Below are 18,136 nucleotides of genomic sequence, written 5' to 3' on the forward strand. Positions count from 1 at the left end.
TCTAAATCACATTGGCAGAGTACTTAAGAAGACGAGTCGGGATTTCCCTGGTGGCGCAGCACTTAAGAATCTGCCTGCCAATGCAGGGGACATGGGTTCAATCCCTGGTCTGGGAAGATCTCACATGCCATGGAGCAACTAAGCCCATGCACCACAACTACTGAGCCTGAGCTCTAGAGGCTGTGAGCCACAACTACTGAAGGCCGCATGCCTAGAGCCCAAGCTCCACAACAAGAGAAGCCACTGCAATGAGAAGTCCGCGCACTGCAATGAAGAGTAGCCCCCGCTCACCACAACTAGAGAAAGCTCACGGGCAGTAACGGAGACCCAAAGCAGCCAAAAATAAATGAATAAATAAAAAATATAAAAAATAAAATAAAAAAAGACAAGTCATAAAAAAATTTGAGTGAAGCTACCCTTGGCAATTTTTAAATGAAAGAAGATCTTCATAATCCTGTGTAGTGACACACAGAAGTGAAACTTTTCAGAGCTATGGACAAGTAGTTGAGGAAGTCTCTACCGGAATTACTTTACATTGGATGACTTATCAACATTGAAACTAAAAATTCTAAGTTCTCAAAATATTTAGCATACATTATTCAAATCCAACTTAGTGCTACTCAGTATAGAGCAAGAACTGGTATTAATGTATTGAAAAAAATCAGAGAATAATGCAGAATCCAGAAACAAGAGCACACATAGCCAGAACTAGACAGAGGCAACACCTTTGGCTTCTTCTAAATGAGGGGTCAAAATAAGCTCATAGATATATAACAAGATTATTTGTACAAATACTTTTACCTCATTTAACTTGTTAGAAAACTATACACAGTTCATTCCATATTCCATTAATTCTATGAATTCAATTCTCAGTTATTCATTTTTGTTGTTTCTGGCATTTTTAAATGTCATTTCTGGCATTTTTAAAGAGAGGTCCAGACCAGATGGACCCAAATGGCATTTATAAAGAAGATTTTAGTTCCAAAAAAGATTTTAATTTAAAGAAACCCAGATAAACAGTAACTGTTACCAAATTGCTACTAAACGTGATATTTCCTAATTGGTGACACAGGCTATGATAATAGCTTTCATGTTCTGTCCTGCCTATAAGACCCAGCACCACTTTTGCTAAAACTTAGGTTGAGAATCAATATAAAAATATTTGCTAATATTTATTGAATACTTGCTCTGTTAACCTTGTTTATAATATTGCAATCTTATGAACAATTACTAAATAAATTTAAAAAATAAGTATATATGAGTTTCAAAAATAAGGAGCAAACACTAGGATTTATTCTCCTTTCTGAATGTACAAGAGATTAAAAGATAAATAAATACATTACCAGCTTAATCTTTTACGGAAAATGAAAGTTAACAGATTTGTAACTATTTGCGAAAAATATGAAAACAAAGTTTTTTTTTTTAAGAATATTGTCTTGTGTCAAATTTATGAATTTTTCCCACATCATTTAAACAATTAGAAGCCAAATGGTATTTTTCAACTAAATTTCAAAATTCTCATGGTAGTTACAAGACCAATTTTATAAAGAAAGAGATTTTCATCCAAATTTCAGTTTAAGGAATCTTAGCACGCCAATACATGTGGTATTTTTGGAAAGCTGGTACAGCCCAGATTGCCTTTCATTGAGAAATACAACAGGGTACAGAAAATCCTGCTTTCTATGTTACATGACATAATGCTCCCCAGAAACTCAGGCTTACAAGCAAAATAGAGAATACTTTTTCTTTCCTTCTTTCATATGCCATATTAGCTTTGAGCTTTTCTAGCTTTGAGCTTATTTAGCTTTGAGCTTTTTTTAGCTTTGAGCATATTAGCTTTGAGCTTATTTAGAAATAGCAGTACTTTGGCTGAAGAGTTGCCTCTTTTGCCCTCCTAAGTGTTTGGAAATTATATTCTGCTCTATATTTTATTTGAGTTTTAGTAGTAATCCTGGTGGTGGTGCTCTTTGACTTAAAAGTTCCTTTAACTACATATTATGTTGATCTGAGGATGAATAAAGTCCTTTTTATATTAGCATAGTAGATTAAAAATAAGATTCAAACATCTCAGGAAGACGTCTTGTAGTAGAAAAGACTTGTATGTGAGAGACAGATCTGTGTGACCCTGGGGACATCACTTAACCACCTGTGGACTCAGTTTCTGCATTTATAAACTCAGGCAAATGCCTACCTTATAACATTTGTCTCTGCTGATTGATGAAACATCACACATAAAGCCACCAGCACAAAGCCTGATACATAGCAACTAACTAGTTAACATTAGTCACTTCATTTCCCTAATCTCTATTTAATATACATTCTTGAATGGTAATAATAAAGAACCAACACCAGACAACATTTACTTTCTACCTAGTAAATTCAGGTGACTGAAGAGAGTCAATCTCATACTTTGTGTGGAGGTCAATTTTAATTTTTCTGATTCTTGGTAGACATACACAGTAACTGCAATTAGAATAGGTACACCTTAGAAAGTCCTTTCATAGTTCATATTTAATTTACACTGCAACTCGGTGGTGTAAGATTGAATGTATTATTACTTTCTTGTTTTAGAGATTAGAAAAATGTCACTTTCTGAATTGAAATGACTTAACAAAAGTGGAGATGGAACTTAAACTGCTGGGCTCTAAGTTCTGTGTGGTTTCATGACATTTTGTTGCCTTCTCACAAAAATACATGTTCTTCCCCTTTATAGTAACATGCTAGTGGACAGTCGGCCACTACACGAAAAATATGTTAGGCAGTTAAAAACTTATCAAGGTAACTCAAGAAGTGAGGTTGGTCAATAAAGTGAATAAGAACTGAGTATTTACTGCTGAGAGTTTGTTTTTCTTTAAAAATAAACTCCAAGACCTTTTATAAGATTAAGATATTTCTTATACTTTAGGGTGAAGTGGACTTGGTTTGACTGAGGTTAACTTTATTTTCCTTGGGTTCATCTTTTGGTATCACTTACAATGATTTTACCAAATGAACTAATAGTTCTAACAGTTTCATTGCCTATTTTCCAGCATACTGCAAATTTAGAATGTTAATGAACTGATATTAAAATTGGGGGAATGTATTTAATATACTTGAAAAAGGTCTAAAATAACATGTGAAGGGACTTCCCTGGTGGCCCAGTGGTTAAGACTCCGCACTTCCACTGCAGGGGCACAGGTTTGATCACTGGTCAGGGAACTAAGATCCCGCATGCCATGCGGCCAAATAACTAAGTAACTAAATAAATAAAATTAACATGTTAAAAATTTTAAATATTTCATATTCAATCTCACAGGTAGCTTTGGAAGAATTTCATTTATCTATATCTATATAGGAATTTGGATGTTGTCTTTCTCTTTTAAAGTAACTAATGTATCTAAACTTCAAATTATTTGTTCAAAAGAACACTAAAAACATATCAAAAAGAGATTCATAATATAAGATGGATAAGAAATAGAGATGTAAAATATGTAAAATATGTAAAATATGAAGATCTTATATATTGGGATAAAGGAATTTACTCTTATTCCATAGGTCAGGGTCAAGAACTATGTAAGGTCTGGGATTTTATCTCACCTACAAGCTAAAAAGCTTAACTGCTACTATTTCCTGATACTGGTAGAAGACATGAGTCTCCTGGATCAGAGACAATGGACTTTACAGTTCATGGCAAAAGGAGCGGCTGAGTGTCAATATGTTGCTTACACCAGCTCCCTATGCCCCCCTCCCAATCCCATGCGAGTGACATACAGGACCAGTGATGGATGCCTGGGCATGTTGTGGGTTGTTAAAGAAGAACATTAACCTTGGGGAATTCACAGCTTTTAAATTAAGAAAGAACAAGCCTACTTCTTATCTAGAGGAAGAAGTTACCTAATCCCTCTAGGTTGCTCACTGCAATCACTACCCTGAGAAATGCTCCAGATAAACAGCATACAGGGCCTTTCATTCTTGACACACACAAAAGAATATATAGGGATGCTCAGGGTGACAGCAGACTGATATTCCCTACAGCAAGCACTCAATATTTTTTTTTTTAAATGTTGAACCTTCTTTTAATTTATTTATTTTTATTTTTGGCTGTGTTGGGTCTTTGTTTCTGTGCGAGGGCTTTCTCTGATTGTGGCAAGCGGGGGCCACTCTTCATCGTGGTGCGCTGGCCTGTCACTGTCGCGGCCTCTCTTGTTGCGGAGCACAGGCTCCAGATGCGCAGGCTCAGTAGTTGTGGCTCACGGGCCTAGTTGCTCCGCGGCATGTGGGATCTTCCCAGACCAGGGCTCAAATCTGTCCCCTGCATTAGCAGGCAGATTCTCAACCACTGCACCACCAGGGAAGCCCAACACTCAATATTTTTGATGCCACCGGAGTTACTCCTCTAAAGGATAAGAAATACTGCCATCGATGACAGTGCTTCTTAAGCCGGTTACTCTCAAGAGGAGCAAGGAAAATCCTGCACCCTTTGCAAAAGGCTTCAGGTAATTCTTATACAACTATCTTACTGACCTAAGCATTGGAAGCCATAGAAAGTTTGGTAGTGAAAGGAGTGCCATAATCATATTTTTATTTTAGAAAGATGACTCAAGACATAGTGTGGAGATTGACCAGAGTGGACAAGATGAAGACAGGACCTAATTAAGGAGGCTGTTACGGCAACCATGGTAAGTGACCGTGTTGTGAGTTAGTGCAAATTTGTGGATGTGGAAGATGAACTGAAAAAGGAGTGCTAGACTGGTGTAGGGGAGAAGACAAGGGTGGAGAGCTGTTGGAACTAACATTGGTGAGAAAACCAGCAGGTAGGAATTTGAGAGGAGAGTAAGTTTGAGTATGAAAAGATATCAGGTTGTTTTTGAAAAGCTGTACTTGAAAGGTATACTAATTTCAGGCGACTATAGATGGAACGTAACTGGGCTCAATATATATCAGAATATATATCAATATATATCATAGGCATTCTATAGATGATTTAGAATCCGCCAATAAAATTCATCTCCTATTAACTTAAAATTAGTCAGGATTATTCACTTCCCAGTCAGCTCTGTCTCACACACACACACAAACACACACACACACACACACATACCCCCCACACACACCGATGTGCAACATTTAGCACACTGTATTGAATACTGTAGTCCACTAGACACTTTAATTCATGGCATTAAAATCTTAGTTAAAAATAGCACAAAAATCTCAACATCACTGGGACCAAATAATATCCAAATGTATAATATTGTCTAAAGTCCTTAGCGAATGGATGTGATAAATAAATAATCCAAATACCTCATTTAAGCCAACAGTTGCAACCTCTTCTCATTCATATTTATATTTTAAAACTAATTGGGGGGATTGTTTTGGTGGTCCTAGTCAGTGTAATAGAGCATAAGAAATAAATAAAGGCATAAAGTTGAAAAAATAAAAAACTAATTAGGGGGAAAGGGAGGGATAATTTTGATTTTATCCTCTTATTTCTCTATCCCAAATTGTAACAATCAGTTACCCCTAAGTAAAAGGCATACAGCAAACAAGAAAAGAAGCCACAGTCTGGATAACTAGTTGATGATAAATGAGAAGTAAAACATCGTTCTTGGTCAACATTCCAGCTCAGGGCAGCCCAGATCATTTCATAGGCAAAACTGAGGTTCAATTATTTTTGGTCTATCTAATTTGCCAGCCTTATTAACTCTAGATACAACCATATGAGGCTTCAAAAGTTGGTAAGGAAGAAAAATGGACTTTCATAATTCTGAATTGCTGCTATCTGAGTAAATTCAACAAGCACACGAAAAAAGCTGGGCTCTTGGAATGTATCTGCAGGTAATAAGAGTGTTTTCAATGTATAATACAGAACCAGCGGCCGTGCTCTTACCTGGTTGCAGGTATTGATGTCTATGCCCCCCTTGAGATATTCCACTACTTTGTCTAAGTTGCCTGCTCTGGCAGCACGGAGGAAGCTTGCGTTGCTGTCAGACTGTGAGAAAAAGAAAAGACCTTTTAGTGAAGTATTGATAACACGAAAACATATCAAAGACAGAAACACAAGAATGTTTGCACCATGCGTCAGAAAAGCTTCAGCTGCACTGTGTCCATCGACAGATGAAAAGATAAAGAAGATGTGGCACATATATACAATGGAATATTACTCAGACATAAAAAGGAACGAAATTGAGTTATTTGTAGTGAGGTGGATGGACCTAGAGTCTGTCATACAGACTGAAGTAAGTCAGAAAGAGAAAAACAAATACCGTATACTAACACATATATATGGAATCTAAAAAAATTTAAAAAAGGCTCTGATGAACCTAGGGGCAGGACAGGAATAAAGACGCAGATGTAGAGAATGGACTTGAGGACACGGGGAGGGGGAAGGGGAAGCTGGGATGAAGTGAGAGAGTGGCATGGACATATATACACTACCAAATATAAAATAGCTAGTGGGAAGCAGCCACATAGCACAGGGAGATCAGCTCGGTGCTTTGTGACCACCTAGAGGGGTGGGATAGGGAGAGTGGGAGGGAGACGCAAGAGGGAGGGGATATGGGGATATATGTATACGTATAGCTGATTCACTTTGTTATAAAGCAGAAACTAATACACCATTGTAAAGCAATTCTACTCCATTAAAGATGTTAAAAAAAAAAAACAAAGAAAAGCTTCAGTTGCAAAATATTTCAATCCTGAGTTTAAAACACTGAATAATAATTCACAGTACAAGTCAGCAACTTCACAGTATTTCTAGAGAGTTGTTTAAAGACATTAAAGTCAATAGGAAATACACTCTGCTATATTAAAGAGTATAAAAGAACAATAAAAATAATTATTACCAATTTACTCCAACTCTTCAGCCACATTTGAAGATGAATTTACACTACCCCCAAATCCACTGTTATCCATGCATTTTAGCTTCAGGAAGCTAGTGACTCTATACTGAGCCTAACGTCGAGCTAAAAAACAAATGAAATAAGGTACTGGGTTTCTTCTTTCTCTTCCTTTACTGTTTGGTTTTCAGATGCATCTGAGGGAGAGCACTGAGTATGGGTCACCTGAAAGTCTGTCCTCATTGTAAGGGAATAACAGAAAGCTCCAAGGATGCTTCGAGGAAAGCAGATAGCACTAGGTGGCAAGTGTGGACTGGGCTGATGCAAATTTTGTGATCCCAGTGATTTCGGAAAAACAAGATTAAATTTAAACCAGCTGACATAATACCAGGCTCAAATCTCTTGGTAAAGATGATCACTCTGGGTACAAATTGCTTTTTAAGTCCTCATCTTGCGCCCATTCCTCTCAAAATCTGATTCTGGGAGAACAGCTGAATTTCCCCCACAAAAAGTCTCGGGGAGGCTTCTCAAGAGATGTAGCCACAATTGCCCTGCCTCTCTGACCTGCTGACAAAGTCTGATTTTCAAACCTTAACACAAGGATGATGATAAGCCTTCATTAGGTTCCAAGACACTGGCATCATTTTATAGTTCTTTGGGTGGTACAACATCTGACTACAGAGAAAATGGTAACACGAAAAGGGACCTACTAGGAATTAAGATTCAGGTGGGGCAGCTCTTAATCCATCATTCTCCTCAGTAGGCCGCCCTGCCCTCTCTCGAAGAATGGACTTGGCCAGGGCCCTTGGCACACTCTGTCAGGCCTATTTATTGTGACTGCTGATGACGTACAGAGATAGAAATGTAAGCATTTTCTCTGGGAGTCTCAAATACAGACTTATTTGCATACCATTAAAATGATTTACACAGGGGAAGACTGAAAACCCTAGGACGAAATTACCTCATATTTAACCCAAAACCACAATGGCGTATAAATTTACAAATAATATAGGTAATTTATGAGGATTTGAGAGGTATGACTGAAATCTACACATCTGGAATTCACGCTCGGAGTCCTGGTATGACTAACATGGCACTGTTTCTCCTCCCGCCTGCCCTGCTACGATGCCTCACACTCCATCCTTCCTGAAAGCTGTGCCCATGGCAGGGTGCCCCAAGTATATCTGCAATGCTGCAGGGACTGAATTATGACTCATTTTTAAATGCCTATTCTATGAATGTATTTTGCGGCTTGCAGCAAATTCTAAATTCCAGGAAGATTTTCCGCCTTCAGGTTTCTTGCCGCAGTACTTAAAAGCGAAACATTATACTCTGCATCGTGTTCCGTCAATATCCCACAAGAAACATCATTTACTAAAAAACAACAAAAATTAAGTAATATTAGGTCACAGAAAGTATGACAAGGTTATTTCCCATAGATTTTTAAAATAAATGCACATGCTCTATACTATATTAAAGAGGATGCCTAGAAAATACTTCCATCTTATACATGAGGCTTCATAATTATAGGTAACATTTATGAGTGTTTACTGTGGGTCAGGCACAGAGCTAAGAAGTCATATGCATTTTATCATTATTACAATAATACTAGGAGAAAGGAACTATTATTACGCTCATTTAATAGGTGAGGAAAGAGGCTTGGCAAGTTTCCAAGGTCACATAATCTTTCAGTGAAGATTCAAGACTTAACCCATGTTTATCAGCCTCAAAGCTAGTCTTATCTGCTATTCTACCTCATCCCTGCAAAGTATCAAAGCAGATGTTAGTACAAATACCTAACCTATGAGCTATAAGTTTGTTTCATTTGTGATAACCTCAGTATGCCCTTGGTCTACATATTCGCTCTGAAAATCATGGCACTTGCTAAACAGAGTGTCTTAGCTGGAGAGGGAATTCTTGGCAGACAGCCCTAGCCCCAAATTTATCAGCCATCTATGCACCTAGGAAAATGAAGAGCTGCCTTGAGACAAACTAATTAGAAACATACTCACTTGGGAATAAAGAAAGAGATGGTAAAGTACACACTGCATTTAAAAGCCAGTTGACTGTCTCTCTCTACATGTCTAACATGACTAAACTCATGAACTAAGATCAGGGTGCTCTATCATTCTTGTAAAAAAAAAAAAAAAAAGAATGCCATGAACAAGTAGAGCCAGAAGGGAGCACCTGACCCTTTAGGGATGAAGAAACACCTGGAGACACCCTGTGGAAGCTTACAGAGGCAATTGTTGGTCTGAAGGGGGCTTCTGGCATCACAGAGGGGACTCTATTAGACCCTCTTAGAACCTTCTCTAGGGACTGGGCATGACATTGAGGATCGCTTTTGCTGTTACGTAAAAACAAGTTTTAATAACTATTTTTCTCTTTTCTGAATCAAACTCCTAAAAAGTAGAGGCAAGTCAAAGACTTACAGCCAGTCCCTGGAATTTTAGCAAAAAATGCTCCCAGTGCTTTGGAGGGGCTAGAGACAGTGGAAATGTAACATCTGAGCCATCCTGCCAGGGACCTCTTCAACAGTTGAGTCACAGTAGATTCTGCTATAAGTTGGATTCTTCTAGAACCCCATTAAGGGATTGAGTTTTCCCAAAGTGAGAAAATGTATTAGAAATGCATTTTGCAAATGCAAATAAGTGTGTTATTATAAAACGGTTCCAGAGCATGAGTTTCAAGAACAAAATTCAAATGAGACTTCAAAATTTATATGTAGATATTGACATCTTTGAAGGTTTTTTAAAGTATAGACCAGCATGGAAGTATATATTTTTCTCCTACTTCCACATAAACACATGCAAACCCTATGCTACAAAGAGGTCAATCTGTGATTAAAGCTCTTGACACAAGAGCTTAGGATAAACAGCAGTCAGTCTGGTTACCTTCAATCAACACAGAGATAAAAGAGGATTCAGGGACTCATGGTGAGAGATGCAGCAATTTTTACCATGCTATGTTTCCCTCTGAGTATGACAAAAGTAAGAATTTAAAAATTAAAATTAGGTATTAGTAGGGGAGAAGCATGCTTTCAAAATAGACTGTTGTCTCTTGCCTCAACCAGGAGATTTCACACATAAAAAGTACAAGAAAGAGAAAATGAGGCAATAGCAATTCGTTTGGGGTAAAAGTCTCAGACAAATAGACTAACCTCTTTCTGCTTTGCTGCTTTAGGTCCCTAGAACTCTCAATCCTAAAACCAATTGTACGTATGCCTATAAAGTGTGACTCTGGACGAGGCATTCAAATGCTGAGCTCCACTTATTTTAATCTGCAACAGATGGATGTCATTAAAACTTGTCCCCTTTTCAACCTGAGTGTGGCATCTCAAGCCGAGAAAGAAAAATTTCCTCTTCAGTTCTTCTTGACACAGTTCTGTACATTTTTGATCACAATGTTAGAAAAACAATACTTTCTCAGCATCCAGCAGGGTGGACATGAAACGCAAGGAGGAATGTGCATTCACAGAGCCACATTATGTCCTAAACGAGTGTTTCCCCGAAGGGTCCAGGGGCACACTCACAGAGATTCATGAGTTTGCTCCAAGATTTTGTAAAACTTCTATGCTTACAGTTCAGTAACAACCTAAGAAGGAGAATATAAGCATGTCCCAGGTCATCTAGATGGCTACCCTTTAACTGAGTACAACCATATAATTTTGATAATATGCCTTTGTGTTTATAATTCAGTGCATAACAGTTGAAATAGGGATGGAATATAGACAGATGCATGGGATGCAAAATATTTTGCCATGGGACTGAGACTGATCAGAGAATCTGGCCATCATACAAGGTAGGATGTACCAAAAGAACCTGAGCACAGCACTCAGTAGCACATTAAAGCTTCAAATAACAACAGGCTCAGGTGCTATCTTTGTAGGGTCCAACTTACCTGGACTATTACCAGTGACTGTAACAGAAAATCCAGAGTAAAATGTTTTTAGTTCCCAATTGCAGCTTTTACTGGATTAGGTACACATCTTTACCACAATACTAATTTCATCTCCAAGTAAATGAAGAGAGCTTTGAATGATTATCAAATGGCATGCCATTAAAATTGGCATTGACAAAGTTCTCTATCACTTTAACTATTCTGAAGAAGGAAACAAAACCTCAAATGTATTAATAATGGTTGTACAACATGCTTATAGAAACGTACACTCTATATTATTTTCATTGAAGTCAAATTCAGAAATGTATTATAGAAATCTGAGGTTAAATCTTTTTACTGTTAAATCCAACATCTGTGATTTAGTTTTAGACAATCCTATCCATTCTATTACATTGGTGTTATTTATTTGAATAACACTAGTTTTGTAGTTCTGTTCATGCTTAATTTGTACAACTTTCTTTTTAACAATGGTCTAAGAGTTTAAGAAATTTTATGTAGTTTTATTTTTACACTTAAATTAACTCTATAGGGAATTCCCTGGCGGTCCAGTGGTTAGGACTCCATGCTCTCACTGCCAAGGGCCCAGGTTCAATCCCTGCTCGGGGGAAATTAAAATCCCACAAGCCTCACAGCATGGCCAAAAAAAAGAGTCTTTTTTAATTAAAAGAAAAATAAATTAACACTACAATAAAAATAACAGCACTGGAGGTCACAAACTTTTTTTATACTTCAAAAGAGAGGAATACATTATTCAAGTTTGAGAAGCAGGCATCCTCTAGTGTGAGTCAGCCACCAGCCTCAACTACCCTAGGGAGTGACATGGGGCACCTCGCCTCACAGCCCCTGGCTTATCCTGTACCCTCCACAAATATTTGCTGACTGATTAACCACAGGAAAGCACATGCTCCTTGTGGAATTTAGGGAATTTGCTTATTTTCTTAGGATGCAGTCATTCCTTTGTAAAAACAGGGTCATTTACCTGCCTACTCCAAGATCCACATTTTTATAGTAATACAAAATAAATAAAATATATTAAAATCACTTGAGGGGAAAACCTTTAATATATACATAATGAAATAAGGGACATATCTACAATTCCTTAGGTCTTTTCCTAGGAATGTTGGATAAGTTAAAACCATGTCCAGCAAATCACGAGTTGTATGATCTTGAGTCTTTGTGGGTCTTAATTTCCTTATCAAAAAATAAATGTATTTTATAGAGTTGCTGGGAGAATGAAATAAGATTTGAAGATGCTTAGCTCAATGACAGGCACAGAGGACACTGACCGAGATTTTTAATAATTGTAGTTTTTCTTGTAAATGATAAAGGCAAAACAACAATGACAAATCAAAGGATAGATGCATACACATTATCTTCTTTAAATAAAAAGGTTGTTGCCAGAAGACCAGAGTGTTTAAAAATATTTTGCTGTGTGCAGGTACAAAAGGACAAAAAAGAAAGCAGAACTGGGTGTGGTCTGTCTCCAAAGATGAAGATTTTACAAAACACCCTCTTTGTGATATATGAATGCTTTCACTTAAATAATCATACTTTTGTATAGGGACTGCTGGATTGTTTAAATGTTTTAGCTCTTTTAGTAGCTCAAATTGTTATCACTATCTTGTCATAAACCAAAAATTGGGGGGCAACTGAGAACCGCACACTAGATGTACTGAAATATTTCAGAAAGAAGTCCACAAGTTGCCTTCCTGCAGTTAGAACATATAAATGACCAGTAAAACACTTTATACCACGAAATCCTACTTAATTTCAATTCAGCTGGACACTAATAACAAAAATTGCTATAAACCATATGTTTGTACACTGTAGCTCAACCACGCTGATTAAGCTCCATTTTTAGCATCATTTCAATAGGTCTTTACACTGCTATTAAATGGGAAATGCAGAAGGAGCTATGATCTTCAGAAAGAAATAATGCAATTTCTCTAAAGACTGTTCCTACTTCAATGACCTATGTTTTAAGAAAATTGGTTCAGGCATAGGTATTTCTATTTCACTTTTAAAATGTTACTTAACAGACTTCCCTGGTGGTCCAGTGTTTAAGACTCTGTCCTTCCAATGCAGGGGGTGTGGGTTCGATCCCTGGTCAGGGAACTAAGATCCCACATGCTGCATGGTGAGGTCAAAAAAATAATAATAATAATGAAATAAATGTATTTTTAAAAATAAATAAAATAAAATGTTACTTAAGACAATTAATGATTAACACATAAAATATCAAAACAATAACTAAATTCTGCCTGCATATTTTAAGCAAATATCTTTTTGATATGTGAGATCATTTGAAATTACACTTTTATATAAAGACAAAGTTTGTTTTCCCTTAACTTAGTATTACACTTTGACACTGATTATTCACTAGCATGCTAAAATTATTTCATTGTCAGTTGTTGGAAGCCATCCTGGAGTCCCTGCGCCGTGACAAAGTCATGATGCAATCAAAGGCAGGACTGCGAAGCAGCACTGTGCCAGGACGGTGGACTACATCTCTACTGATTTGTTTGGCTGTGTTAAGCTTATATATGGAAACAGCACAAGGGGAATTTGCGCCCAGGGTTAGGAAAACGAGAAAAACTACTACCCCCCCCCCCACTATTATTATCACAAAATGGAAAGTACCTATTTCGGTCCCAGGAAACTGGGAACGCAATACACAATCTGGAAATATAGGGATGTTCCTATGGAAAACGCCCCCAACTGAACAACAGTGGCCCCTACGAAGGGGTTGTTGATGATTTTGCTTTCCTATGGGTCCACTATAAAGAAAGGTTAATACTCTGGCAACAATTGGCGGGTGATAAACAGGAGCGTAGGAGGTATTGTAAGTGCTACTAGTGCAGTCAGGTACACAGGAACTGTAGGATATATTGTAAATATTTTCAAGGCACTATTCAAAAAACTTGCCCATGCAGAAAGAACACGAAGCTTGCACTTGTGTAATAAAGACTTACATAATAGCTTGGCTTAACTACTAGAAAATAACCTGCAACTAATGAGAACTTGGGGAAGTACCTTGTTCGTACATCTAGAAACTGGGGAGGTTTTCAGAAAACTGATAAAAATATTTTGAGGTTAGAACATGTTGAGATTTTGTACATGATGATGAAACCTGCCTACATATAAATACCTGCTCTGAAAAATAAATGTATGCTCGATGTGCTGACATCTACAAAGGGTGTCAGGTCTTATTTCCTTGGCCGACGCCGTCCATCCCTCAGGTTTCCCCGGACTCGTTGGAGCTGGACTCCAACAATCAGTGTCTTCCCTGAGATTATCATCCATGAAAAGAAAAACTGCCTATAGCATACCAATTCCATCCCTTTCAAAGCATTAAGAATATTTTGCAATACTATGTAGAGATTCATGAATCCCTTGTACAATTCTTACACTTCAAAAAAGAGTCAATCTAGAATATTACATAGCAGTGGGAACAGAAGTGAATGAACCATATCCACATGGAACATCGACAGATCTCACACAAAAAAAAGACTAAGCAAAATTAGTCAGACCCAAAAAGGACATCTTTATGATTCCATTTATTAAAGTTCAAAAACTGACAAAACTAATCTATACTGTTAGAAGTCAGAATAGTAGTTTCTGGAAAGAGGCAGAAAGGGCCTTCTGGTTGCAGGTAATATCATAGTTACACCTGCTCATTCTGGGTGTCGTTAAATGCGTACGTAAATTTTGTGAGAAATATCAAGATAAACAATATAATTTATGCATTTTTCTGCATGTTTGTTATAATTAAATGAAACATTTACTTTAAAAAGATGGCAACACTGAAAAATAAGTTGTTCCTAACTTACACAATAGTGACAAAAATCACTGAAGAGTAAATAGATGAAAAAATTAGTATTCAAAAGCAGCATCTTTTTCTTACTATGGAGGCAATTTTTCTAAGGCAGACTATTCATATTACGCAAGGCTTTTAATGAAAATTTGATTTGCATATATTTAAGGTGCTACACAGTCTAAGAGAAAATGCAGGCTACTAAATGCCCACGGCTTTGTGCTTGAACTCCGAAGAAGGTTGTTGCTAACTCAAATTCTACAGCATCTTTTTATTATACTGTACAAATAGTACTCCTCTGGTCTTCAAAAATATTTACTACAAATCCAAGAAGACCAGGTCTGGTTCAGAGATCTCGGTTGTTACGCCTTCTGGGATAAATATAAGTAAGTTCTAAGACACAATTTTATACCTTAAAAAAATTTCTGTACACTCACTTTGTGTCACTCACTTTTCTGAAAACTGAATCAAAATAATAATGTGATGATATCTTTCTCAATAAATTAGAAATACTGCAAGAACACAAAACTAGTAGGAACAAAAACCCTAAATCAGAAAAAAAAGTTGTGATATATATTTGATAACTATTTTATACTTCAGATTCCCTGTGATTTTGAAATTTTTACATGCTTATATATTTTTATAGATATTCATTTAAAAATAATTATCGAACAGAAGAAATAGGAATTCCTGAGTTAGTATGTTATGAGATAGTAAAAGTCTAACTTGCAAAGTAACTGTTCTGCTGACATGAGTTTGGTTCCATAAGATGTTTCTACAACTAGGCTCAATTCGAAGATATCAATACAATGAGACATTAAAACTTTCACTAAAATGAGAACTTTTACAGAGATAGGTAGAAACTTTCTTAAGTTTCTCAACTTAACTTGCTTACATCTCAGTTTCCTACTGAACATCATAAGTTGAAAATTTAAGCAACTTCTCCTAAGGCAGGGAAATCAACAAGTTTTGATTACTTGTATTCTAGACATATGTTCTGCCTACGACTCCAAAACACCTACAGAACTCAGAAGTTCTGTCACAAAATAAAACACATCAATTTTTTTCTGAATTTAAATGGGAAAATGGTAAATTTGTAGATGGAGATATCTGTGGCTCCTCCACAACATTTACAAATCTAAGAAAATCAGAATAGTGAGGGAAACATTTTGCTGTCACTGTAGTCAGACACCAGATTAAATAATTGGAGGTTCATCTTAAAAATTTAAATTGAAGAACACTGCAACTGAATGCTTCAGATTGCCTCAAAGGATAAGATACTCTTTGAGAGGCTTCAGTTACATCAACAGATTTTTCTTTTTAACATCTTTATTGGAGTATAATTGCTTTACAATGGTGTGTTAGTTTCTGCTGTATAACAAAGTGAATCAGCTATACATATACATATATCCCCATATCCCCTCCCTCTTGTGTCTCCCTCCCACCCTCCCTATCCCACCCCTCTAGGTGGTCACAAAGCACTGAGCTGATCTCCCTGTGCTATGCGGCTGCTTCCCACTAGCTATCTATTTTACATTTGGTAGTGTATATATGTCAATGCCACTCTCTCACTTCATCTCAGCTTACCCTTCCCCCTCCCGTGTCCTCAAGTCCATTCTCTACGACATGAACAGATTTAAGACATTATTGCTTTGGTTAGGTAAGCACCTTAATGATTGCTTTAGCTATTAAACTATTTATCAGGAGTTAATATTTCTTCCTAAAGAGCTTATCATGCTTTGAGAAAATGGCATATGATTAGGAGATTATGACACCCCACTTTCATCACTGGTTCCTCTTGAGGTAGAAGTATCTTGTCACACCATGGTTTAATGTCATATACAACCACTAACACTATTGGGTGAACTGATACATTTGAAAAGTTCTGCTTTACCTTTTTTTTTTTTGACTTTTTAAAAAAGTTTTTTACTGGGGTATAGTTGATTTACAATGTTGTGTTACTTTCTGCTGTACAGCAAAGTGAATCATATACATATACATGTATCCACTCTTTTAGATTCTTTTCCCATATAGGTCATTACAGAGTACTGCTTTACTTTTTATGTTCAAAATGTTGACAATGCAAAGACAAGCAAAATATTCCACAAATCTTACACTGAATATTATACTTTCTCTATAATATTCCCTAATATTTTCAATAGCTAAAGTAACATGTATATCTGCATTTAACATGCCAACAATAAAAATAATGAAAATCTAGAGCTCCACAACAGAAATTTAATAACACATATCACATCTATATAGGACTGAATTCTAAACGGTTCTCTATTATTGCTTTGGGATCTCCAACTGGTTTTGTGTGTAAAATAATGAAGCATTATTTTTAAAACAATCTGTATCCGAGGTCTAATATCTTTCCTAATTTTCAATGAGCTGGACATCTCTGTAAAAATGTTCTGCCAGCATCTTAAACTCAAATGAACATGGGCCAAAACATGGAAGAGCTTATCAAGCTTTTATGCTATGTACACAAATCTCCAAAGGAATTTCCCTTTGGCCCACAGCTGGCCATAAAAAGAGTAGGTTTTATAAATGAATAATAACCTACTATAATAATACTTGGGTCAGGAGAAAAAAGAGAGACCTTTTGATATAATTTGGCAACAATAGTTTATTTAATGCTTTCTTTAAGAAATCTTCTCTACAGGAAACTCTTCATTCCCTGACTAATCAGTGTGTTAAAATATTACAGGGCATTTGGAAGGAAAGATATATTAGAGTTTATCCCACTGCTATACTTAAGTATCAGGATAAATGGAACTGAATTAGGTTTTAGTCTCCTTTGAAGGCCTTTAGAACTGTCAGGATATGAAAAAACCAAACCCAACCAAGTGAAAATATCTTTCATCAATTCTTTATTATGTCAGGCATCCGACAGTGTTAATTTACTATTGCCCCCTTGAGGTAGGCACCGAATTTCTATCCCCATTGGTCTGATTATTCATCTTCAGACCATCTGCTCTGAAGCAGACATCACTCAAACAGAAGCAGCTTCGTGACACAGCACAGATGAGGTGCTGACCGCAGCCCCACATACTGCACACACTAAAACGTAGACTGTTTCTCTTGCATCGAATTATTCAAGATGCAACAACAAGAAAATACACTCTTGCAATGAAAGCTTCACAATGGCTTACCTCATTATATGACCACTATTTTAAAAGAACTTGCATATATTTTTGTATCCTTACACTGTTGATTTTAGTGTAGCCCTGTTAACATGCACATGGAAACAGAGAAGGGCTTTCTGTTTACCACAGTTCAGTGTACATCTGTAGTTGTCAGTCAGATGGATTTTCTAGGGGGTATCACTTAATTACAGCTCAGCAAACACACACAGTAACAACCTGACTGTCTTGTTTAAATGTAATTCTGAACTCATACTGTTTTCAAAAAAGACTAATTTAGAGAAAAATGCATCAAAACTGAGCTGTTAACTCAATTTTTTTATTTTACTTTTTTGAGTGCATAAGTTCTGCAATATTAATGTCTACTCCAGAATAAATAAGAATTTGAATTCATCACTTTCTAAAAAAAAAGTGATTCAAGATCACTTTTTGTTCCAAGACAATATTTTAATTTTATA

General features: G+C 36.6%; 1 protein-coding gene across 50 annotated transcripts in view; it reads right to left on the reverse strand.

The window, feature by feature from the left end:
• The window catches only part of ANK2 (ankyrin 2), a 690,343-nt gene that overhangs the window by 200,758 nt on the left and 471,449 nt on the right, over nucleotides 1-18,136 (reverse strand). For all 50 annotated transcript variants that reach the window (XM_060299088.1, XM_060299047.2, XM_060299051.2 and 47 more), the window contains one exon: nucleotides 5,867-5,968. In XM_060299088.1, the coding sequence (XP_060155071.1) occupies nucleotides 5,867-5,968 (102 nt within the window). The remainder of the gene's footprint in view (nucleotides 1-5,866; nucleotides 5,969-18,136) is intronic.

This window comes from Globicephala melas, chromosome 5 (genome assembly GCF_963455315.2).
Source record: "Globicephala melas chromosome 5, mGloMel1.2, whole genome shotgun sequence".
Lineage (NCBI taxonomy): Eukaryota > Metazoa > Chordata > Mammalia > Artiodactyla > Delphinidae > Globicephala > Globicephala melas.